Source organism: Panthera pardus, unplaced genomic scaffold, assembly GCF_024362965.1.
Source record: "Panthera pardus isolate Hobbes unplaced genomic scaffold, ASM2436296v1 HiC_scaffold_22, whole genome shotgun sequence".
Taxonomy (NCBI): domain Eukaryota; kingdom Metazoa; phylum Chordata; class Mammalia; order Carnivora; family Felidae; genus Panthera; species Panthera pardus.
Genome location: NW_026526788.1, coordinates 8,145,254 through 8,171,806, shown reverse-complemented (window position 1 = coordinate 8,171,806; position 26,553 = coordinate 8,145,254). Strand labels below are relative to the sequence as shown.

General features: G+C 40.3%; 1 protein-coding gene across 9 annotated transcripts in view; it reads right to left on the bottom strand.

Annotated features, from left to right (window-relative positions):
- Positions 1–26,553, bottom strand: part of RYR2 (ryanodine receptor 2) — a 756,877-nt gene that overhangs the window by 221,010 nt on the left and 509,314 nt on the right. For all 9 annotated transcript variants that reach the window (XM_053910232.1, XM_053910224.1, XM_053910226.1 and 6 more), the window contains 8 exons: positions 25,690–25,804; positions 23,920–24,080; positions 21,851–22,010; positions 21,386–21,472; positions 18,447–18,673; positions 14,299–15,103; positions 11,320–11,520; positions 4,571–4,676 (listed from right to left, as the gene is read on the bottom strand). In XM_053910232.1, coding sequence (XP_053766207.1) covers positions 4,571–4,676; positions 11,320–11,520; positions 14,299–15,103; positions 18,447–18,673; positions 21,386–21,472; positions 21,851–22,010; positions 23,920–24,080; positions 25,690–25,804 — 1,862 coding nt within the window. The remainder of the gene's footprint in view (positions 1–4,570; positions 4,677–11,319; positions 11,521–14,298; positions 15,104–18,446; positions 18,674–21,385; positions 21,473–21,850; positions 22,011–23,919; positions 24,081–25,689; positions 25,805–26,553) is intronic.

Below are 26,553 nucleotides of genomic sequence, written 5' to 3'. Positions count from 1 at the left end.
TTACAGTAAGGTAATAGTGGTGCATAACTCACGATTCTTCTTTAAAATTAGCTTTTTTAAATGAATTAAAATATGTTGTTATAACTTTACGGTATTTTACATAAACCTCATGGTAACCACAAGGGAAAATTTTATAATAATTATACAAAAGAACACAAGAAAAAAGGCAAGCATACTCATAACAAAAGATATCAACACAAAAACACAAAATACAGCAGGATAAATAAAAAGGAAAAGTTGATTTACAAAACAACCCAAAAAATAATGAAATAGTAATAGTAAGTCCTTATTTGCAATATAATTACTTTAAATGTAAATGTATAAAATTCTCCAACCAAAAGACCCAGAATAGCTGAATAAAAATAAGATCCAACCATATGCTGCCCATAAGAGATTCACTTTAGCCTTAAAGACAAAGACCAAGAGTGAAGGGATGATAAATGGCATTTCAAGCAAATAACTAAAAATAATGATAATAATGATAATAATAATAATAACAATAATAATAATAAAAACCAACAACTCCCACCAAAACATAATCAAACCAAAGTAAAATACCACAGGAAGCTATACATTCATCAAAGAGACTTTAAAAATGGTAAAATGAGGCAAAGAGGGTCATTATATAATGATAAAGAGGTCAATACATCAATAAGATATAACAACTATAAATATTTATGCACCCAACACTGGAGTACTTAAATGTATAAAGCAAAAGGTAAAAAACAAAAACAAAAACAAAAACAAAACTAAATGGGGAAATAAGGAGTAATACAATAATAGGTGGGGACTTTAATACCCCACTCTCTACAATGAATAGATCATCCAGGACAGAATCAATAAGGAAAGCGTGGATTTTAACAACAGTACGGATCAAATGACCTAGAGGACATATAGAAAACATCCTATTAAACAACAGCAGAATACACATTCTTCTCAAGTGCACATGGAACATTTTCTAGGATAGAATACGTGCTAGGCCATAAAACAAGTCTTAGTAAATTCAAGAGGGCTGATTATACTGGTTATCTTCTCTGACCACAAGGCATGAAATCAGAAATCAATGACAGGGGGAAACCTGGAAAATTCATGAACACAGGGAAATTAAACAGCATTCTCTTGAATAACCAATGAATCCAAGAATAAGTTAAAGGGGAAATAAATTTAATGAGACAAATAAAACTGGAAACACAACATGCCAGAATTTATGGGGGCAACTAAAGCAGTTCTATGAGGGAAGTTCATAGCAATACATAAGTGCTTACATTAAGAAGCAAGAAAGATCCCAAATAAACCGAAGTGTAAGCTTAAGGAACGAGAAAAAGAGGAATGAACAGAGCCTAAAGTTAGCAGAAGAAAGGAAATATTAAAGATTAGAGCAGAAATAAATGACATATAGATCAAAAAACAATAGAAAAGATTAACCAAAATAAGAGTTATTTCTTTAAAAAAAACCAACAAAATTGACAAACGTTTAGGTAGACTAACCAAGGCCGGGGGGAGGAAACAGGACTAAAGTTAACAACAATATAAATGATAAAGGAGACATTGTAAATGAAAAAATGAAAAAGATACCACAGAAATTCTAAAGATTATAAAAGGTTACGATGAAGATTATAAGCAAACAAAGTGGACAACCTAGAAGAAATGGAAAAGTTCTTAGAAACATCCACCTTACCAAGACAGGAATGGAAACTCTGAATAGAGCAATTTAAGGAAAATGAATCCGTACTCAAATATCTCACAATGAAGAAAGGCTTTACTGGTGAATTTTACCAAACATTTAAAGAAGAATTAACAGCAATTCTTAAACTCTTCCAAAGAAATCAAAAAGGAGGAAACACTCCGAAACTCATTTTACTAGGCCAGCATTATCCTGACACCAAAACTGCAAAGAACACTACCAGAAAAGAAAGCCACAGGACATTATCCCTGACAAATAGAGATGCAAAATTTCTCAATACCAGGAAATTGAATTCAACAGCATAAAGGATCATTCTCCATGATCAAGCATGATTTATCCCTGGGATTCAAGGATAGTTCAACATATGCAAAACAATCAACGTGATACACCACAATAACAGAATGAAAGAAAAGAATCATATGATCATTTCTGTAGGCACGTTGGAAAGAACACTCAACCAAATTTAACATGCATTCATGATAAAAACTCTTAACAAATTAGGCACAGAAGAAATATATCTCAACATAACAAAGGCCAATATGACAAACCCATAGCTTTTATTTCTCAATGGTGAAATATTAAAAATGTTCCCTCTAAGATTAGGAACAGAACAAAGTTACCCACTCTCACCATTCCTATTCAACACAGTACTGAAAGTCTTAGCTAGAACAATTAGGGAATAAAAAGAAATAAAAGGTACATGAATTGGAAAGGAATAAATGAAATGGTTTCTATTTGCAGACAACATGATTTTTATATAGAAAATCCTAAAGATTCAACTTAAAAACCTGTTTGATCTAATCAATGAATTCACTAAAGTTGCAGGACAACAATATGTAGTGTTTCTATAAACCGAAAATGAAATTTTTGAAAGAGAAATTTAAAAAAATCATTCCCATTTACAATAGCATCAAGAACAATAAAATACTTAGGAAGAGGTTTAACTAAGGAGGCAAAAGATTTCTATGCTGAAAATTATAATACATTGGTGAAAAGAAGAAGGCACAAATACTGGCAAGGTATCTTCTGTTAATGGATTTGGAAGAATATTGTTGAAATGGTAATATTATCAGAAGCTATCTTAGATTCAATGCAATCCCTCTCAAGATTTCAAAGGCATTTTTTACGAAGTAGAAAAAACCTTTCTAAAATTTCTATGAAATCACAAAATCCTCCAATAGCCAAAGAAATTCTGAGAAAGAAGGGCAAATCAAGAAGTATCACACTTCCTGATTTCACTAGAGTCATCAAAACAGCATGGAACTGGCATAAAAATGAACAAATAGATAAATGGAAAAGAATCGAGAGCCTGGAAATAAACCCAAGCATACATGGTTTACTGTTAGTTGACAGGGTTGCCAAGAATACCCAATGGAGAAAAAGACAGTCTTCAATAAATGGTGCTGGGAAAATCAGATATTCACATTTAAAAGAATGAAACTGGACCCATATCTTAACCACTCATGAAAATTAACTACAAATGGATTAAAGACTTAAATGTTTGACCCCAAATCATGAAACTTCTAGGAAAAAAAACACAGCAACAAAGCTCCTTGATATGGGTCTTGGTAATAATTTTTTGGATATAACACCTAAACCACAAGCAACAATATCAAAAATAAACACATGGGACTACATCAAATTAACTACTAACCAAGTGAAAAGACAACCTACAGAATGGGGAAAAATGTTTTCAAACTATATATCTGATAAGGAGTTGATACCCAAAACATATAAAGAACTTCTATAACTCAATAGCAAACAAAACAAAACAAAAAAACCCAACTCAATTAAAAAATGGGCAAAGGACTTGAACAGATGTTTCTTCAGCTCCAAAAAAGACATATGAAAGGCCAAATGGTACATGAAAAGATGCTCAACATCATCACTGGTCATTAGAGAGAAGCAAATCAAAACCATAATCAGGTAGCAAAGCACCTCACACCTATTAGAATGGCCACCACTGAAAAGGCAAAAGATTAACAAAATGCTGGTGAGCATGTGGAGAACAGAACACCTTGCACACTGCTGATGAATTGTAAACTGGTACAGCTATTGTGGAAAACAGTATAGAGGATCCTCACAAAATTTTAAAAATAGAACTACCATATGATCCAGTAACCCACTTCTTAAAACATATCCAAATGAAACAAAAACACTAATTTGGAAAAGGAATCTGCACCTCCATGCTCATAGGAGCATTGTTTACGATAGCCAAGACATGGAAACAATGTAAGTGTCCATCTGGAAATGAACGGATAAAGAAGTTGTGGTATATACATACTACGGAATATTATTTAGCCAGAAAACCGGGAAATACTGCCATCTGTGATAACAAAGACAGAACATGAAGGCATTATGCTAAGAGAAATAAGCCAGACAGAAAAAGAGAAATATTGTATGATCTCACTTATGTATAAAACCTAAAAACCAAAACAAACACATAAGCAAACAACAAACTGAGAGAAAAAGAAAGCAGACTTGTTACCAGAAGTGGGGAGTGGGGAGAGAGGAATTGAAGGAAACTGGTCAAAAGGTACAAACTCCCAGGTATAGGTTAAATAAGTACCAGGTATGCAATGTACAGCATGATGACTACAGCTAAACCTGTTGTATGAAATACAGGAAAATTGTTAAGAAGGTAAATCCTAAGAGTTTTCATCACAAGGAAAAAAATCTTTCCCATTATTCTTCCTTCTAAAGTTTTAATGCATCCATATGAGAAGATGGAAGCTTAGCAGAACCTATTATGGCAATCATTTCATAAGATATGCAGATCAAACCATCACACCGTATATTCTAAAATTATATAGTGGTGGTATGTCAATTATCAATTAAGCAATCAATAACACATTTAAAAAGAGTTGTAAGTCAAGAAGACATTACCACAATGTGTCATCAAATCTTCGTGAAAATCTAAGAGCTGGTCTCGGATTTCTTCAGGACATGGACATTCACTTTTGTCATCCTTAAAATTGAGAAGCATATTGATCTGAAAGTTTGGACAAACAAGAAAGAGGAAGAACAAGAGTAAAAGAAAAGTGAAATCAGGAAAGACACAGCAAAGATCATAAACAGCAAAGATGTTCAATCTTTGAATATTCATAAACTGCAGCCCAAAAGATGAAAAGTCATTATCACTCAGTATAACAAATACCACAAAATAAATAGAACTATTCAAAGCCTCGCTTGTTGCAACATAGTCATATAATTTGCTTCCTCTTTCTCAAATCCACAATATGTTAGACCCTGGTATACTTAGGGTTCTTAAATCAACTAAAATCTAAATGTTACTTTTAAAAATATTTTATTGTGGTTTTCCTAGGTTTCCTTTTTTCTAGCTAATTTCTAAACTTTACTGAATATTTTAAAGAATTCTTTTTGAGAAGGATATAGTAGCAAAGGCAAAAAAAATTCTAAATACGATAGAAAAGTAATATAATGGATAACTTGCTTTTTAATAACATTAATAGTTCAATTAACCAAATTCAAGAAACAATCCTCAATTGGTTTTAGCTTCAGACATAGAACTATTACACTTCTGAATGAAGAAAAGAAAGGAATGTTGCTGTTTCGCAAATTCCCCCGAAGAAACAACTCTTTTCTTTTTAGAATTTTTTACATGAATTTTTTGTTTAACTTTTATTTTGAGAGAACTGTAGATTCCTATGTTATTTTAAGAAATAACACAAAGAGGGGCGCCTGGGTGGCTCAGTCGGTTAAGCGGCCGACTTCGGCTCAGGTCATGATCTCACAGTCTGTGAGTTCAAGCCCCGCGTCGGGCTCTGTGCTGACGGCTCAGAGCCTGGAGCCTGTTTCGGATTCTGTGTCTCCCTCTCTCTGACCCTCCCCCGTTCATGCTTTGTCTCTCTCTGTCTCAAAAATAAAAACGTTAAAAAAATAAATAAAAAAAAAAAAGAAAAAAAAAGAAATAACACAAAGAGATAACATATACCCTTTACTCAATCCCCCCAAAGGTAACATCTTACAAAACAGTAGTACAGAATCACAACCAGGAGACTGACATTGATAGTTAAGATAGAGAACAATTCTAGCACCTCAAGGATCCTTCCTGCTATACCATTATAACCACACCCACTTCCCTCCTATTTGCTCCTCATCCCTTATTCCTGTCAATCACTAATTGACTGTTATCCATTTCTGTATTATTGTCATTTCAAGAACATTACATAAATGGAATCACACAGAATGCATGCATATATTGCTATATGATCCTTCTGATGTCCTCAGGGTCTGTAGTGATCCCTCATTTCATTTCTGATAATTTGTGTCTTTTACCTTTGTCAGTCTTTTCAGTGTTTTGTAGATTTTGTTGATATTTTTAAATAACCAGTTTTTGGATTCATTAATTTTTTTTCAATTGTCCTGTTTTCATTTTCATTGATTTCTGCCTTTATGTTATTGCCTTCCTTCTGCTTGCTTTGGGTTTATTTCACTCTTTTTTTTAAAAAAATTTTAATGTTTATTTATTTTTGAGAGGGTGTTGGGGGAAGGGCAGAGAGAGAGGGAGACCCAGAATCTGAAGCAGACTCCAGGCTCTGAACTGGAGTCAGCCCGATGTGGGGCTCAAACTCATGAACCACAAGATCATGACCTGAGCCAAAGTCGGACACTCAACCAACTGAACCACACAGGCACCCCTACTCTTTTTTTTTTCCCAAATGCTTGTGATGTCAACTGAGATTACTGAGTGTTTTTCTCTTTTTAAATGTAAATATTTAATGTCATAAATTATCCTCTCAGCACTGTGTTAGCTGTTCCCACAAAGTTTGATATGTGATTACTTTCATTTTTTTCAGTTCATTGATTTAAACATTTTTTTAATGTTTTATTATTTATCTGAGAGAGAGAGAGAGAGAGAGAGTGTCAGAGAAAGAGGGGATACACAGAATCCCAAGCAGGCTCCAGACTCTGAGCTGTCAGCACAGAGATCAGCTCATGAACTGCGAGATCATGACCTGAGCCGAAGTCAGACACTTAACCAACGGAGCCACCCACGCGCCCCTCAGTTGAATGATTTTTAAATTTTCCTTAAGACTTCCTCCTTACACTATGAGTTATTTAGAATTGTGTTGTTTAGTTTCCAAGTATTTGGAGATTTTTCTGTTTTCTGTCTTTTATTGATTTCTAAGTTGACTCTACCGTGGTCAGGAAAAAGATGCTGTATGAAAAAATTTAAACTCTTTTAAATCCGTTTAGGCTGTTTAAGGCCCAGCATACAGTCCATCTTTGAGAATGTTTCATGGACGCTTGAAAAAAAACTATGTATGATGTTGTTGGGTGGAGTGTTATACAAATATCCAAAGACCATGTTTGGTGATGACAGAGTCGCATTTTCCTATGTTCTTGCTGACTTGTGCCTAGCTTTCTATCAATTACTGAAAGAGGAGTGCTGAGGTCTCCAACTATCATTGTGTATTTACCTACTTCTCCTTTCAGTTCTGTGTGGACTTCACATATTTTTCGGCTGTACGCAGTACCTGTGCATTTGCCTTCTTGGTAGGTTCTTACAGCATTGTGTAATGTTCCTGTCTGCCTCTGGTAATTTCTTTACTCTGATAGAGTCACTCTTACTTTCTTTCAGTGTTTCATAATATATCTTTTTTCAACCTTTCACTTTCAACCTATCTACATCATTCTATGTGATATAAAACTTCTCCTAGAAATACCTCATCAGAGAAACATCTCATAGATGTAACCCTAACAGCAGATGGTTAGGCCAAGTTTTATATAATCCACTCGGCCAATCTCTTTTAATTGGAGTAATGTTTAAGCCTTTATTGATATGACTTAAGTCTGTAATTTCATGTTTTTTGTTTGTTCTGCTTTATTTTTCCCAACTTGCTGTGGGTTCCTTGAACTATTTTTAGGATCTCCTTTTGAATTATCCCTGGCATTTTTTTTAGTATATCTCTATGCATAGTTTTTTTTAGTGGTTGCTCTGGATATAACAATATACGTACATAATTCATCACAGCCTACTGGCATCAACATTTTACCAGTTTGAAGCACAGAAAACTCATCTCCCTTTTATACCCCTTATCCTCCTTCATTTAAAATACAAACGTCTTAAATATTACCTATAAATACATCTAGAACACAGCAGAGAGCTTCATCATTTTTGCTTCATCCATCAAATATAATCTAGAAAACTCAAAAGGAGGGGCGCCTGGGTGGCTCAGTTGGTTACGCGTCCAACTTTTGGTTTTGGCTCAGGTCATGATCTCATAGTTTGCAAGTTTGAGCCCCTCATCAGGCTCTCTACTGTTAGCGCAGGGCCTACTTCAGATCCTCTGTTTCCCTCTCTCTCTCTCTCTCAAAAATAAACATTTAAAAAAAAAGAGAGAGAAACTTGGGGCGCCTGGGTGGCTCAGTCGGTTAAGCGTCCAACTTCAGCTCAGGTCATAATCTCACAGTTCTTGGATTCGGGCCCCATGACGGGCTCTGGGCTGACAGCTTGGAGCCTGGAACCTGCTTCAGATTCTGTGTCTCCCTCTCTCTCTGCCCCTCCCCGGCTCATGTCTGTCTGTCTCTCAAAAAAAAAAAAAATAAATAAACATTAAAAAAAATTTTTAAAAACAGAGAACCCAAAAGAAAAGGGAAGATACATTGTATTTATTCCTATTTTAACACCTTCCATTGTTCTTTCTTCATTCCTGATTTTCCAAATTTTCTTCTATTGTCATTTTCTCTCCATTTAAAGGACTTCATTTAGGCTTTCCTTCAGGGTTGGCCTGCTGTAGTCCAAATCTCATCCTTTCCCTCCATTTGAGAATGTCTTGATTTCCCCTGCATTTCTGAAGGATATTTTCATTGCCTATAGAGTTCTGGGTTTTCAGTCTTTTTTTCAGTTGAAAACCAGTGTGCTGCCTCCATCTGGCCTACATGATTTGTGATCTGAAATCTCGGTCACTCACATTGTTTTTTCCCTCTAGGTGTCATTTCTTTCTCACTGCTTGTGAGATTTTTTTCTGTGTCTCTCGTTTTCAGAAGTTGGACTATGGTATATCTTGATTTAGAGATCTTCGGGTATTCTGTTTAGGGTTTATTCAGCTTTTTGAGTCTCTCTCTCTCTCTCTCTTTTTATAAGTTTCTTTATTTATTTTTGAGAAAGACAAATAGTGGGGGATGGGCAGAGAGAGATGGAGAGAGAGAATCCTAAGCAGGCTCCGCGCTGACAGCACAGAGCCCAACTCAAGGCTTGAACTCACAAACTCAGAAACTTGAAATCAATCTGAGCTGAAATCAAGAGTCAGACACGTAACCAGCTGGGCCACCCAGGTGCCCCTTGAGTCTTTTTCTTTGTATCTTTTGCCAAACTTGGAAAGTTTCAACTTTGATTTTTTCCAAGGTTTTTTTTTTTTTTTTTCAGTTCCCCCTCTTTCTCCTATTCCTAGGACTCCAGTGTCACAAACGTTTGATGTTTTGTTATATTTTCACTGGTTCTTAAAGCTTTATTTTCTTTTCCAGTTTGTTTTCTGTTCTTCAGACTGGGTAGGTGATTCTCATTATTCCCTCTTTAGTTCAATGATTCTTTTCTCTGTCTCCTTTCTGCTGTTCAGTGTATCCATTAAAGGTTTCTTTATTTTCGCTATTTTTCATTTCTAAAATTTCCATTTGGTTCTTGTTCCTATCTTTCTTTCTTTGTGAAGACTTTTTTTTTTTTTTTCCATTTGGAAGCTTTATGATGGCTGCTTTAAAAGCCTTGTCAGAGAAATTGAAATCTTCATGAGCTGGAGATCATCCGAGTTGGTATCTAGTGATTGTCTTTTTTCATTCAAGGTTTTCTTGGTTCTTGATATGATGAGTGATTTTTTTTTTTTTTTTAAACTGAAACCTGGGCATTTTGGTACTATGAGACTTCTCGATCTTAAATTTCTGGCTTCTTCTGACAGTAGCTAGCAGGAGAAGAGTTTAACCTGCCCTGTTCCTTGTTACTTCCAGGTGGGAGCGGAAGACCATTTCCCCACTCGGCCTCCGCGAGCACTTGAGGAAAGAAGGTCTTGTTCCCACTGGGCAGTTTGGGAGACCAGTTCCCCCTAGACCTGTACCCACACAACCCCGGCTGGAAAGGGCAAGAGTGCCTTGGTACTTCTCCCTCCCTAGCCTCTCCTGACACTTTGGACGACGCAACCCTCGTTACCACCCAGCTGGGAAAAGTCTCAGCTCCTCACAGCTCCAGCCGGGGCACCTCATTACAGCCTGATGAGGGTGGCAGGCTAGGCTCTCACTCAGTCTTCGCTGGGTGGGGCAGTTTGGACTGGTGTTTGGGTGATGTAGTACGGTTAGTACCTAAAAGCTTTCAGTTTTGCTAGAGAGATGGTTTTCTTGGTCTTCTGGCTGGACAAAGAAGGCTTTTGTTGGGGCTTTTCCTGTCGGTGCCCATCAGCATTTCTGGGTTGCCAGCTTCTTTAGCTCCAGGTCTGGCATAGATGAGGGGAAAAGAAGATCCAGGGGACTCACCACCATGTTGTTTCTCAAGTCCCAAGTTCCATAGTCAGTCTCCTGTTTTCTGTCTTTCAGAGTCTTTGTATGTTGTCTTTTATGTAATTTCCAGGGTGACAGTTGTACTTAGAAGAATAGGGAAAGGCACACGTACTCCCATTTTTCTAGAAGCAGGAGCTCCCAATAGCGGTGTAACGAATGGAGTTGATTTGGGGGAGCCTGGTCTTGTTTTCTGCTCCATAAATGCTATTTGTGGCAATAAACAAAATCCCATGTCCCTTCCCTCAAAGAAATTTCATTCTGGTGAGAAAACAAATTCTTCAATTAGTCCACAAATATTTTCATTTGGAAATATCTTGATACATAGAGAAAAGGTCAGGGTAAGATACTGAAGATAGTGTGCATCCCATCTGGAAGTAGATTCTAGACCAGCTAATTGTTTAGTTCAGGCATGTGCCCTTGATTCTGCTGTACCTAGGCAGATCTGGGTTTGGATATCATAAACAGGTGATCAGTCTCTCAGCAAGCCTGGCAGCAGTAGTGACATTTGGTCTTTCAGGAGAGACCAAACAGAAAAGGTCTGACATTGAGTCACAGAAGCGAAGGGTTCTTTTTCACTGGGTGGTGCCATGTCAGCCAAAGAAGATCCACTTGTGTGGTTGGATACGGTTTCTTTTTTTAATCAATTTTTTAATGTTTACTTATTTTTGAGAGAGAGACAGACAGAGCGTGAGCAGAGCGAGAGGGAGACACAGAATCCGAGGCAGGCTCCAGGCTCTGAGCTGTCAGCACGGAGCCCGACGTGAGGCTCAAATCCACTGTGAGATCACGACCTGAGTCGAAGTCAGACACTTAACCGACTGAGCCACCCAGGCGCCCCTGGGTACTGCCTCTACATGTAGAACTTCAGAGTCTGGCACACAGGTCTCCTCGAAGATTCTATGATACACATGATACCTTTCAATAAATCTCTCATTTGTTTAAACTGAGAAGATTTTTCTTTTCCTTTGGTGAAACTAAGAATTACTAAATCCACTTGGCTAGTTTAAGGAGAACAGGGGGGAAAAAAAAACCCACTTGTAATTTATACTGTAATTTCACGATGTACGGATCCTGAATGAACTAAAGCCCAAAGTAAAAAGGGAAGAATTTCCATTTCATTCTTGTACCTGTTCCTGAGGTGGGGATCGAAATTCCTTTGTCTTCCTGGCAGTGAGCGCGGCCGACATGTTTAAAGCTTGCATAACTTCGTTGTAACGGAAGCGCTGATTGTCTTGGAGCTTGGCTACAAAGTCATCTGAAAAGGCCACGATGGCTTCTATCCGGTGTCGGACCTGGCAGTCACAGAGGTACTGGAGCAGCAGACACATCTGAAAAGATGATGAACAAGACATCAGGGGTGAATTCAGGAATCTTAAGTAGTTAATGTGTACCTGTGGCAGACATGCTTAGTATCAACTCTTCTATGAACAGAACTCTGAGTCTGTGTAGGCAGCACTGTGCTTGGTCCCAGGGGATAAAACCTACAGTTTTTCTAAGCTTAAAAGGGTAAATGCATGCCCTGTTGGTGGACACTTAACTGCCCTGGCCTCCTCGGCAGCTACCGGGGCTATGGCAAATGAGATATATAAGGCGAACTCAGTGAGGAGTCTTGTGGGAAAGATTTCACACCAGTAAGAACAGACTAGAACACTCTCTTTTCAAACTGGGTTTAACTGGGTAATGAGTGACATGACTGTTTCACTTTAGGATGAAAACCGCTGACTAAGGAACACAGGAAAATATTAAGAGCTGGCTTCCTGAGGACATTACTGAGTTCCTATACTAATTCTAGAACTGTGCACCTCCAGACTCTGCATGTAAATTAATTAAGTGGTTTCACTGTTCATTCATTAAATGCCGAGTTGGGTATTCAACCAGAAGTCAAAAGGATTTAAGCGTATTTATTTATTTTGAGAGAAAGAGAAAGACGGCACAAGCAAGGTAGGGACGGAGAGAGACAGGGAATCCCAAGCAGGCTCTACACTGTGTGAAGCCCGACACAGGGCTTGAACACATAAAGTGCAAGATCAAGACCTGAGATGAAACCCAAAGTCAGATGCTTAACCAACTAGCCACCCAGGCACCTCAGCTAAAAGGATTTTTAACTGAGAGAATATGTTGGTAGAAATATGCCTACAAGAGAACGCTCTGCCCATGTTTCGGAAAGCATTTAAATATACTTAATACCAATTGTGATATAAATACAAAGCAGTGTTAAAGGGAACTTTAAAACCACAACAGGGACATTTCTGCCAATGCCAGCTCTGAGGTAGCCCTAGCATCCACTCCCCTCTTCATCTCCTTCACCCCACCCCAGTGCAAGCCCCGTCCCCTTGGGTCTGGACCAGCGTGACAGCCTCTCGACTGAGTGGGCTCTGGAGGACTAGCTCTTCTCCTTATCAGTTTTCATCACAGCAGCTACAATCAAATTTTTAGAATCAAATTCCCTTGTTAAAATTATTCAATGGTTGGGGCGCCTGGGTAGCTCAGTCGGTTGAGCATTCAACTTCAGCTCAGGTCATGATCTCCCTCGCGGGTTCAAGCCCAGCGTCGGGCTCTGTGCTGACGGCTCAGAGCCTGGAGCCTGCTTCTGATTCTGTGTCTCCCTCTCTCTCTGCCCCTCCCCTGCTCATGCTCTGTCTCTCTCTCTCTCAAAATAAATAAGCATTAAAAAAAAGTTAAAATTAGGGGCGCCTGGGTGGCTCAGTCGGTTAAGCGTCCGACTTCGGCTCAGGTCACGATCTCGCGGTCCGTGAGTTCGAACCCCGCGTCAGGCTCTGGGCTGATGGCTCAGAGCCTGGAGCCTGCTTCTGATTCTGTGTCTCCCTCTCTCTCTGCCCCTCCCCCGTTCATGCTCTGTCTCTCTCTGTCTCAAAAAAATAAATAAACGTTAAAAAAAAAAAATTAAAAAAAAAAAAAGAAAAAAAAAGTTAAAATTATTTAATGGTTTTAAATGAACTCCGAATAACATCTAAAGTCTGTCAAATGCCTGGATTCTGTTACCTGCCTCCTGCCTATCTCACCCTCTTTCCTTAGCTAATTAGGTTAAATGGCCTTTTTCTGCCTCAGAACCTTTGTTGTGCTCTGTGCTAAAAGCTCCTAGAACACTCTTCCTACTCCTTCTTTACATCTACTGGACTCCAGCTCATCCATCTGAACTCCAATTAAAAGTCACCATCTCACAGAGGACTCCCTCACCTTTCTCACGGTAATCCAGTTGAGATTTTCTTTTTACTAGTAATTCATTCTTTTCCTTCAGATCATTTAACGCAATTATCAATAAAATATTTTAACAGAAATAGATAAATACATGTATATTTCCCTTAGAGACTGTGAATGTCTGGAAGGTACAGCTGGCAAGTTTCTCCTCCACCCAGAACCACACGCCTGGCTCAAAGGAAGACCTCAATCAATGTTGACTGAGGACTGAAAAGTAAAAGAGCCTGTCAATGATGCAAACATCAAATGGACTCTTATGGACTGAAGACATGTTAAGAAAGGATCTTTCAGGGGTGCCTGGGTGGCTCAGTCGGTTAGGCGGCCGACTTCGGCTCAGGTCATGATCTCGCGGTCCGTGGGTTCGAGCCCCGCGTCGGGCTCTGTGCTGACAGCTCAGAGCCTGGAGCCTGTTTCGGATTCTGTGTCTCCCTCTCTCTGACCCTTCCCTGTTCATGCTCTGTCTCTCCGTGTCTCAAAAATAAATAAAACGTTAAAAAAAAAAAAATTTAAAAAAAAAGAAAGGATATTTCAGACATCTTGATAAGCACAAGAAACAGGCAATGTCTTTAATTCCTTAGAATTATGACCTGAGCTGAAGTCGGACGCTTAACTGACTGAGACACCCAGGCGCCCCATTCATGAATTCCATTCTAAATGCAAGAAAATTATACTGGCACATCCCAAAACACAACAGGAAGTTGGTTAATTTTATGAAAAATGATCATTATACACGAACACAAAAATACACACACACCCCTCCCCCACCACCAAGAGGAAAAGAGACAAAGGCAAATATCAATACCTAAATAGTTAGTGACCCTGAAATTCACTAAAAAAAATTTTGTTGTTGTTGTTTGTTTTTTCATTTTGTTTTGTTTTCTGATTACCTGCAATTTAACTGGCTCAGGCAGTTTCATTTGGAGCAGTCCTTCCTTGGGCCTCTTACCCCCTTTGGCTTCTTCTTCTCCAGCTCCTTCTGGCTTGGAGTCTTCCATGGAGGGCTCTTTCTCCAGAGCCTCAGTGTCTTCTTCCGGAGTGGCGGCTTCCTTGAACACACTGGGCTCTATCAGCTGCAAGATGTGTTTTAAGTCGTCATTGTGGAAGATCCCCATGATGAGCAGAGTATAGAAAAGCTTGATGAGAGGTACAAAGAGAAATTCAGTGGTGCCCCCCACGGGGTCCCGGGCATGCAGGCTGCCCTCTTTAACAGCTTCTGTCAGCATCTGAATGGTTTTGGCCTTCAGGATATCCAGCGGGAACTCTGGACTGTATTGGTAGCATTCGTTATTGATGCTCACAAAACTGGGGGAGGAGAACTGTATCCGTGGCCTGAGGGAGGTGCTGAGGCCAATCCCGGGGAGGCCGTGCTTTTTGTTCTCATCAGGGAAGAGGGTGATGCTCTTGGTCTCCTCCGTCATGGGCACGATGAACTCACTGTTCATCATGAGCCTGGCAGTGGCGTAGGAGCTCAGGTGGATGTCAATCAGCAGGTCATAGTAGCCGGCCCGCAGCAAACCGGGCATGTACTTGTTCTCGATGGCGTAGAGCAGCTGGGGTTCGTCCACGTGGCTGCACAACGCATGCGCCACCCGGTGGTTCCCGAGGGCGCAGACGGCGGAGTAAAGCCGGAGCGTGTGGTAGTGGAATTTCAGCAGCTCTTCCTGCTCTGTCAGCTCCAGTATGTCCACAGATCTGTACACAGGAGGAGAGTGGTAGCAAGGTCAGGTGGGGAAAAGTTCTAAAAACTCCGCATCACAGGAGAAATCTAAGTACCTCATGAATTTCAAAAAGTTACAGAAACATATCTTTGTTCCCGATTTTCTATGACAGGTTTCATGATGGTGTATTTTTTTTTTTTCTCCGTCAGTACTAGGTATTTTACAAGTTTTCCTCCGTATGCAATTTTACGTGGGAAATTTCTAACCACTAGTGGTTGAAGCTGCTTCATCCTCCATCAATCACCCTCAGGTTTGGGGCACCTCTCGTAGACACGGAGTCTCGATCTGCACCCGTGTCTCCTTTCCTTTCAGAATTTGAGCCCTCCTTAGAAAATCTTGAATCTCCTTTTCCAACTTGGCTAAGCTGCCCCAGAAAGCCAGAGACCTTTTCCTTAGGCTAAGTTGTCCCTGTCTCTGACCTATGATTAGTGATTCGCCTGACCAGTCGGAAGTAAGAGAATGGAGGACTAATGCTTCTGAAGTGATGTACCTTCTTACACATCCCTCACGGCCCCAGACTTAGACCAGTGCAGCCCTGGTTTCCATCGGGCATGTATGGCTTGTGAAACAAATACTATTTGTGATATTTCGCGTAGCAAAGTTTCTACTGGGAAGCTGAGTCTACGCTGGGCCATTTTGCTTCTAGAATGTATCATGCCCTTCCGACCCATAAAAAACTTAAAATGGCCAGAATATGCCTAAAGTAAAGCCATTCCTTTCAAAACAAAGTCAATTTTAAGAGGACGTAATTCCTTTCGATGTGCTAATGTTTCTACACTATTTATTTAAATTATTAAGATTGCCCATGGGTGACACTGTAGAATTGAAAGTAGAAACTTGATATATTCACAATAAAAGGAATGACTCATTCATCTAGAAAAGTGTCCTTGGTGAGACTATAATATAAACTCATCAGAACGTGGGTTATTATATGACTTCATTCATATTCGTCTAGCAGTTAACCCCTACACAGTAGAAGCTGAGTAATTACTTGTGATTATTTGCTGTTAAGCTCTGTCACCGTCCCCCATACTCGATCATCCTGTCCATGCCCATCCACTGTGTCTATGCTTCCCGGGTCACAGGTATTCTATGAAAAGCCACTGTGGCTTGATGGTGCAAAGTTATTCCAGACCCTACCGCCCAAATCTCAGCATCAGAAGCATTCTGAGTGAGAAACTCAAAGCAAATGATGACTCACCTAGGCCTCCGGGAAACCACACAACTGTGGGGCCCGGCTGCTAGCACCCAATTCTTGGGAAGGTATATCTAAGCAGGCCTTCTCTCTCAAACTTTAGCGGACAATGATTCCCATGTCTTACCTAGGCCCTCCAGGCTCTCAAGAAGACTATGAGCCTGGCTGATGGTCAAAATATATAAACCTGTTCACCGTAGCAACACAGAACCTCTGCATTCTAGCTTCTTAGTGAAGAACACAACTTAGCCTACCATCTAATTCCTCTCAGACTGCCAGTTTCTAGAAAAAACATCTAAGGACTCCATAATTTACATTAGCTACTGCCCCTTCCAACCCACCTCCTATTATTCACTTTAGGGCATCCTGTTACTTCCTTTAAAGCACCTCTCTTCCCGACTAGACCATGAAATCTTTTAAGATAAGGGTCCCATCTGTTTTGTACACCATTTAGTATCCAATGCCAGGGACACAATGAGAACTAATATATGTCTGGAATGAATGAATAAGAGAATTCTGGAAGGATCTATAGTCTCCATCTCATGACTCTACATTTAGGTCAGGGCAAACCAAAGCATATACCTCAACTACTTTAATCTGTCTTTCCACACCAACTCCTTATAGCAATATTCATACTTTAATAAGCTATGGATTTACTTGGGAGGATAGCAAAAGAAATAACTTGTTATTCTATCTGTTACAAGGACATTATTTTATCTGTTTAAATATAAAATATAACACCTCCTTAGCACACGCCATACTGTTGTTGGTAAATATTCTCCCTCTTCTTCCGTCTGTCCTGTATATGGGGTAGTCTGATCCGCCCTACTTAGCTTGGGCTTGACTCTATGACTTGCTTAGGCAGGTCATAAATAAAATAAATAAAATAAATAAACTGTGAGTGAATGTAACATCTGCCACAAGCAAAAAGAAGTTCTAAGAGACCTGAAGTGTCTGTTAACCCTCCTGTACATCCACCATTGGCCGTGGAAACTGTATGTCCCAGATCGGAGCTGCCCCATCAATTTGGGTCTCAGGGTAAGAAGGAGGAAGTCCGCACTCATAGCCCACCACAGCCTGGAGCAGAGCTACAGCGGACCAACAACCTCACGTAACGTGAGCAAAAGATTCACGTCTGTTCACAAGCCACTGAGACGTGGGGGTTGTTATTGCATTAAAAGCTAATATAATACCTTACACTCTTCAACAGTCTTCAATGGAGAAATATTTTTCATAAGTCAATATCATTCTTTTATACATCAAATATTACAGAGGGTCTACTATGGATGAAGCACTGTGCACTGGTGATACGATGGTGAACAACATCGACACAATTCCTGCCCTAAGGGAGCTGACCATCTAGCTGAGGAGGGAAATCTTAACCAAAAAGTACGTAAATTATGAACAGTGATACGTGTCACAAAGGAACCAGAGAACTAACATGTATGTAGTGCCATCCCAAATTGTTAAGTATTAATTATTGGCCATGTCATTGGGGCATGAGAAAAAGCTTCTACTCAGCCACTAGTTGGCATATCCCTTTGTTATTCTGAATTTGGGAACTCATCAGATTTTTCTTTGGCTTCTAGGAAGCCTGAAGCCACTGTGGGACTTTACCAACCACACAGAATGATGTGGTGTGAGTGACCCCGTGCCAGTCTCGCCCTGGGCTTTGTTATTTTCCTGTCCTCACCTTGCCTGCATATCTGGTTCTAGTGACTCTTTTTTGTGCATTTGTATTTCATACATTTTGGGAAAATGACTCAAACTCTTCATGATCTATAGTGAGAGTTCATTTATTTAATGTTTATTTATTTTTGAGGAAGAGAGAGAGAAAGAGCATGAGTAGGGAAGGGGCAGAGAGAGAGGGACACACAGAATCTAAAGCAGGCTCCAGGCTTTGAGCTGTCAGCACACAGCCTGATGCGGGGCTCTAACTCACGAACCAGGAGATCATGACCTGAGCTGAAGTGGGACATTTCACCGACTGAGCCACCCAGGCGCCCCAGAGATAAGATATTTTTAAGCTTCATTTTCTTTCCCCAGCAGCACACCTGAGCCCCCGGCCAATGGTCTAATTCAAAGGGCCCTAATCAGACGGTAAAGGGCACACAGGGCTGACCTGTTCTCCTCCGGGATATGGAGAGACATGAACTGCAGAGGATCCAAACACTGCACCAGCCAGCCTTGGCGCTCACTTATTCGAGACACATCTACCTTCAGGAACTGGTTGGGCATTCTGCTCCACAGGACGTGGGACAGAAACTGCACGTGGAGACGCGGGGGACACTGTGGCACAGGGTTTTTGTGCTCACTCTTGAATAATCCCGCGGAGAGAGGCATCACATTCTAGGGAGCAGAAAAAGAACTAATTTGTAACAATCCGTGGGGTTAATAACGTAATGACCACAGTTCTGCACAGGAAAGAGATCCTGGAAGCGAGATACCCTCTGCGTCCGGCAACGTTAATACAAGAAATAACAGAACTTGGGATGAATGGCTCCTGAAAGGTCAAGAGGCGAAAACATCCTGAGAGAACATACCTAAAATTTCAGGGCTGGCAAACAGGCTTGGGGAGCTAGATTTCTTTCGCAAACACTCCCTGGTACGCTGAGAATGCAGCTACAACCAAGTAGAACCACGTAATCTGCGTATTTTTTTTACCAAGCTGGGCCCTCGCCAAATCCGGCAAGCCTGCGGCTGTCTGCGGTACCAAACTCCAGGAAGAGTTGCACGCACTTGGCTCTCTCTCCTGGTCTGTCCTCTGTCGCCCACCTTATCCTTCAAGTGCTCACTCACTGGCTCCCTCACTCACAAGTCAGGTTTGTCAGGTTTCAGCAGCCAGTCCTACACCGGGAGACAGCTCAACAGACAAACAGCACCATCACACAAGACAACAGAGTTCATCAGACATTAACACAATCTAATTGTTCTTCACCCTGCTCCAGCTTCAGTATGGATCACCTTCAGCCTTCCTAGTGCCTTCAGTCTGATCTCAGGGCAACACAGGTCTCTACTTGGCCGAAGCTTATTCATTCACTCATGACCCTGACACCCCCTCTGCCTGCTCGTCCTGGGCCATATGGAAACAACGCTCTCACCTCTCCCATTACCTTCAGTGCCTCCCTCTCCCATAAAGTCTTGTCTACTGCGTACTTTCAGACTATCTCATCCTCCAGCTACCTTCCTATTCTCTTCTGATAATGGAGAGGGCGGGGAGGAAAGCCAGATACTGCTTTGGGCCCTGAGTGAACAAAACACACAAAACCCCTCCTCTCATCCAGCTTCCATTTTTTTTTTTTAACTGGAAACATAAAATAGACAAAGTTAAAAAGCAAATTAAATAGCATATGACAAAAGAGGTCACGGTGGGGACCCAGGAAAGAGGAAGCAGAATGCAGGACAGCAATAATAAGGAGGATGATCATAATGGGTACGGCTGAGAAGGTGACATCCCTTCCATGCAGAAGGGACAGTCAATGCAAAGGACCCAAGGAGGAAGTCTGCCTGGCAAGTCTGAGGAAGAGCTGGAGGCCAGATCGATCTTTCTGTCTATATATTTATTCACCCAAATTTGCTGTCTTTCTCTAATTTTCAACCTTGAATTCACTATAGTATAGCTTCGTCCATCATTTTGCCCAAATTCTTCTGGCAAGGTCAGAAGCCCTCCTAACCAACAGGAGTCATGGATTCCTTTCACCCATATTATGTTTGCCTTTCTGTGGCTGCTGAGCATCTCATTTTACAAAAGTAGACATTGAGCTCACGCAGTTTAAGGAGCATGTCCAAAGTCACCGAGCCAGCACTGTAAAACCTCCCACCGCACTCCACCCCGACGTGCAGCTGGCATCTCAACTTGTACAACCGCAAAATTCAATTCAGTTCCTTTTCCTGAATTTCAACAAGCTCTTCCGCTTGTTGTCTTAGCATCCCTTAGTTTGTCCAAACTCAAAAAATTAATTTAATCCTTGATTCTTCATTCTCCTTGAGTACCTGAATCCAATTCATCAATGAATACTATCTGTCCAATTCACTGTCAAATTCTATTCATTTCTCCTCTAAAACATCTTCTCATTTACCCCTCTCTCTCTCCAACATGACTTCTCAGGCTCTCATCATCTCCCATGTGGATGGCATCAAATCATCAATAACTCAGCATTACTGCCTCTTCTCATTCTTGTGAGAACAGATACTTCCCACATTTCCACCTCCATATTACTGCCAATGTATTTTTCCAAAACCGGTTTACTTATGCTCAGTCCCCAGCTTCCAGTTTCCAATGGGGTCAACACTGCCTATACAGTAGGTACCAACCTCTTAGAGAGGCATTCAAGGCCTTCCCAGGTTGGCTTCAGTCCACCTTCTCTCAATGTTAATCTCCAGCCACATCCTGGAAGTCACCTTTTGTTACAGCCATATTGAATTCTTTAACCTTCAGCACTTTGACTCAAATATTTTTGCTTTCTCTTGCCCTTCCTCGGCCTAGGATGTCCTCTCCTACTAAGTGTATTCTGAGATCTCTTATTCAACAGTTATGAGTCAACCTAAATGCCTCCTCTTCTCTTTGCTTTACCCGATCCATCCCCCTCCAACCTCCACCTTGTTCTTTCATTTGTTCCTGGAGTATTCTATATGTGCACTATTCTAGCACTTACCACAATGTACCAGTTTCGTGTCGTTAAGCCCATTTACTAGCTCACCTGTGAGTTCCAGATAATCAAGTGATATTGTTATTTGGCATTTTTGTTCCATATAAGCCTAGTTTCATTGAGTAATATATTTTTGATGACCACAGAGAAAGCCTTTTTTGTTCTTCTTCTTACAGAATATTTAATAAGTGATTTAAATTGTGGCACAAACCCTTTCTAATAAATTAACATGGCCCTAGCCACCTGAAGGAAATTACAGAACTTTCAAGCATGGCTTACCTTTTTTTAAAAGAGTCACTTCTGTCACTAACATCGCTGCTAAAAAAAAATACTGAATTTATTTAAGGAGAAGTAGCCGCTATTCCCTAAGAGGAAGACCCCAAACAGAATACCAGCAATGAATCTTTCTTACCTTGATTCTTCCCAGCTCAAACTGGAAAACGTTGGGACTTGTAGCTTGGGCAAAAGCTGCAGGAAATAATTTCGTACTTGGCTCCACCTTAGATAAAGAAATGAATTTGGAAGTATTAGTCAAAGAAGGAACACCAAGAAAAATATTTTCTTTATAATGACCAAGGAACACTTGAAAGAAGGGGCCCAGACACTTTTGTGTTCTTTCAGATGGATCTCCTCTTTCAACAAATATTCAGGGTATCTCATTTCGTTGTTATGCGAACATTTTTGGAGGCCTGTACTGTTTCCCCCCCAAGGGCAGTGTTATTATTCAAAGAGAACTAAAAAGGCCCAATTAGACTCATTTCGGTTTTCATTTTCGTCTATTTTCTAAGGTACTTTTCGATCTTCTAGAATGTGCTTTTTGTGCGTGGGGACAAAACGCTTTCTTCCCAGAAGCACGCCACCATCCCTGCCCACGGACCTGGTAGTAGGTGCTCAGCTCCTTGCCGTTGGCGGTGAATGTGAGAAGCCCACTGGCAGCATCCACCACGCACCCGATCTCCAGGCCATTATTGTTGCGTCCTTGCCCTGGGCTCATGCTCTCGCCCGCGCACACCATATAGCAGTTGCTGCGTTTGATGCTGGATTTCAAAAACAAACAAACAAAACACAAAAAACAAAAAACAAAACACATTTTTATCTTTGTACGACCACAGATACAATAGAAAGCATGTATATCTTGCAAACTAAACCTAAATTATGCTGTGCAAGCAACAAGCTCATGCTGTAATGGGAGAGGTGCACAAAGGGCCGATTCTGTGATTCGGAGCAAAAAGTCCACTGACGTCGTGGATATTCTGAATCCGGTCTTACACGTTTCTAAATTTTGCACCTAATGGAGACAGGTCAACAAGTCGGAAACAAGTAAAAACTGACCTGCGCCTTCCCCTCCAAAAACTCAAACCAAACTGGACCTTGTTCTGAGGTTCAAAAAAGTTTAACTAATAATCATCCAAATTTGCAATTTTCATTCTCCTCATTCTCATGTTTTTGTTTTTTTAATCACTTGTTCTGAGATGAGAAGCAGTCATTTCCGAACACTGTCAAAGTCCTTAGGCAAATTCTACCTGAGCCATCAGTGATTCAACATATTTAAAATTTGGCTAACACTGTGCCCCTTTGTGGACAATTCCTGGTGATCTGTTATGAGAGAAAGAATTAGCTAGAATATGCATAACATCACTGACGTTAACAACAAACCCCCACCTGAGTTTCACCCCCACCGAAACCTTTCCCAGAGATGGTAATAAACCTAAAGTGACTTGAGTTTTGCCTCCTTCCCTTTCTCTGCCACAGCAGAGTGAAAATGTTAATGAAACTGGCAAAAAAAAAAAAAAAAAAAAAAAAAAGTCAAAGGCAGGCAAGTAGGAGGAAAAGAAAAAGAAGGCTGAGATAAAAATCAGTTTCGGAATAATCAGGTTGGCTGTGTTTCTTTGCACTCCTTACAAAACATTCAACAACCCTTCCCTGCCCTCTATTTCTTACACTAAGATCATCTATCCAGGTATCCCGTCCCTCTGTTGGGTTATTTCCTTGTACCGTTGCCATCTTTGAAAATCAAATGTGTCCTTCAACAATGTTCCCAGAGACAGGTGGGTATGGGGCTCCCATACTGTTGTAAAGAAAGCACTCTTTCCTGGACATTCTGGCTTGGCCCATGGTCTCAAGGGCTAAGTTCCACAGTTTTAAGTGTGACAACCCGAAGGCAGGAGAGTGAGCTTCTGGTCACCAAAAATGATGATGCAGGTATATAAGAAAAGCAACATTATGGCGGACTCCCTCTATGACACCTGTCACAGCAGATCAGAGAGGATGCATGGGCACAAAAGACAGATGCAAATGGCCAGATCTTCTCTTGTCTTATTCCACAAGGAAGATAGCCTTCTTCACTTTTTTGAAGGTTTGGTTTGAGTTTGGTTTGTTTTACAAATGAAAAAAGGATGGCACAGAAAGTGGAACTGACTTACCCAAAGCCACACAGCGAGTCAATGGCAAAGCTGAGGAAAGAACCCACTTCTCCTCAGTCTGAGTTAAAATGCGTCCACCGGGTCTAAACTACTAGCCCACACTGTCTTCACAGTTTTCTCCCCACCGCGTAAACCGTTCCCGAGATACATTTCAGACCATAAAAGCCTCACATCCACCCATCTCTAATCCCTAAAACAAAGGCTTAGTACTGGCAACCCAAGCTGTTAGTCACGTACGAGGTCACCTGAAGGAATGTAGACTGTTACCCACAAAGGATGCACTGCTCTTACTTTATAATGTTTTTCACTTTTAACGTATTCAGATTCCTTACTGGCTTGTATGCACAACGAAACGGACACTGACATGAATGGTTTCATGATATTGTTCCTATAAATACAACGCGATCCTGGACATGAAATCCAAGGGGGGAAAAAACCCAAAAAAACAAAAAAAACACCTAGATTTATCAACATGTTTATCAGATGTCATTCACATAAGAAAAAAAAATTGAGAAAAACCGACCTTTCGTGTACTTTTCCCTTTTCATCTCCTAGAGTAACGGTTACTGTACGAACTCTGTCCAAGTCAAAGCCTGTATCATACTGATGGAAATCTGATGTAATCCAGCCCACCCAGACGTTAGCAGGTTCTTGGCCGGGAAAGATTCTCACTGAGTAATAGTACTGTCAAGACAGCAAAAGCAAGTGTTGGCAAAGTTAAAAAGAAACAAAACTTTGATACGCAATGCCTTTGAATTGCCTGACTGCATTTCTTTGCATTTCTGAAATGCCTGACTGCATTTCTTCTTTGCTTAAAATCACTCGGCCTAATTAAAATGTAACAAGAACAAAGAGCGGACACTGGAAGAAGATAAGTCTTAAAGCAGAGATAATGGAAAGGAAATCAGAAATAATGGGAAGAAGAGAAATGATTTTGTCGGAGCAAACACACTAAATAATTTGAGGTCTTTCATACTCCTAAAATATGGGTACAACTGTATGTGCACATACGTAGCATATTTATGTAATAAAATCACCAATCCATTCAGGCAGATAAACTTCAAATTCTGGAAACTTATACAAGCACACTAATTTATGCTAGTGTTTTATACCTGTCACCCACCTTTTTGAATATGCTTTGCCTTTCCTATCAATAATACTTTGACACCTTAAAATCACTTTGAGGGGCGCCTGTGTAGCTCACTTGATTAAGCATCCAACTCTTGATTTCGGCTCAGGTCATGATCTCACGATTCAGAAGACTGAGCCCCAGGTCGGGCTCTGTGCTGAAAGCGCGGAACATGCTTGGGATTCTCTCTCTTCCTCGCTCTCCTCCCCTCCCCCCAAATCTCTCTTTCTATCAAAATAAATAAAAATTTAAAAAAATCACTTTGAAATAGCTCCGATCTAATATGTAAAAATCTAGCTCAAACATGGTGGCACTCTACAAGGGATGTAATTATGTAAAAAATTGTAAAAATGTAAAAAATTATACATTTTTTCCCATTTGGTGTTTTAGGAAAAGTTGCTTTGAAAAATTTGTTTTTTAAAGCATTGTTTGTTTGTTTATTTATTTATTTATTTTTAAAGTTTTATTTATTGATTTGAGAGAGACAGCACGCACACGCGTGCGAGTGGGGGAGGGGCACAGAAAGAGAGGAAGGGAGAATCCCAACCAGGCTCTGCACTATCAGCACAGAGCTGGACACGGGGCTCGAACTCATGAACTGCAATATCATGACCTGAGCCAAAGTTAGACACTTAACGAACCACCCAGGTTCCCCTATTTTCTTTTAATTTTTAATTTTTTATTTATTTACTAAGTAGGCTCTACACCTAACATGGGGCTTGAACTCACCACCCTGAGACCAAGAGTGGCATGCTCCATCTACCGAGTCAGCCAAGCACCCCGGTTTAAACATGAATTGGCAGAGAGCAAAACATGACCTCCCACAAAGTATGATAAATGATCTTCCTTTAGACATATCACTAAGATGAAGGAAATTATATGCACTTGGAAGAATTATGTGGAAATTACAATTTTCCCAGGAAACATGATAGCAAAATCAGGATTAAGCATGTCATAAAGTTATTTTGCCTAAAACACTTCTCTTACCACATAATACACCTCAGAATATACCTGTATTTTCTTCAACTTTCAGTCCCCAAAATAGAAGCAAAGATTTATTTTAAAATAAGTCGGCTACAGAGGATGAATGAAAAGGAACTCTTTGACATGAAACACACAACAACTGACAAAGAGAAATAAGTGACAAAAGCTTCAACCTCATACCGTGGACGTTTGCATCAAGTAATCATAATCATCCCGATCATCTGCAAGGACATCTTCGGTGAGCCTTGCAGAATGGCTCGTGCTATAATCTGGCTTTGTTCTTCTAAGCAAAAATCTGAAATATAGTACAGGACTGGGGATCAGCAACATTAAAAATCTCTGCCTACTTAAAACATGTGCATATCATCAATTTAGTAGAGTGGTTCACAACCAGGGCTATTTTTGTTCCCTAAACTATGCCTTTATCTCCCAGCTGGAGATACTTTTAGTTGACACATTGGGGGTGCGGGGTGGGGGTGGGGGTGTGCCACTGGCATTTAGCGGGTGGAGGCCAGGGATGTGACTAAATATCCTTCAATGAACATGGCGGACTCTCACAACAAATAATTATCTGAACTACAGTGTCAATCACGCTGATCTGGAGAAATTAAGATTTAGTGCAAAAAAGGATGCTAAAATAACTTGCCTTGTGTCTATAAAAAATACTATTTAGAGAGAATACTTTAAGTTTCAACCAAGAACGTAAATATAAACATCTTAAAAACTCTTTGGAGAAAATACTTGTAAATTATATATAAGGGGTTAATATCCAGAGTATATAAAGAAATCCTACAACTCAAAAACAACGAAGCAAATAACCCAATAAAAAAAATGGGCAAAGAACCTGAAAAGACGTTTCTCCAAAGATGATATACAAATGGCCTAGAAGTATATGAAAAGATGTTCAAGATCACTGAACATCAGGAAAATGCAAATCAAAACCACAAGAAGACACTAATTCACAGCCATTAGGAGGGCCATCATCAAAAAGACAGAAAGTAACAAGTGTTGACGAGAATGTGGAGAAATTGAACCCTCGGGCAG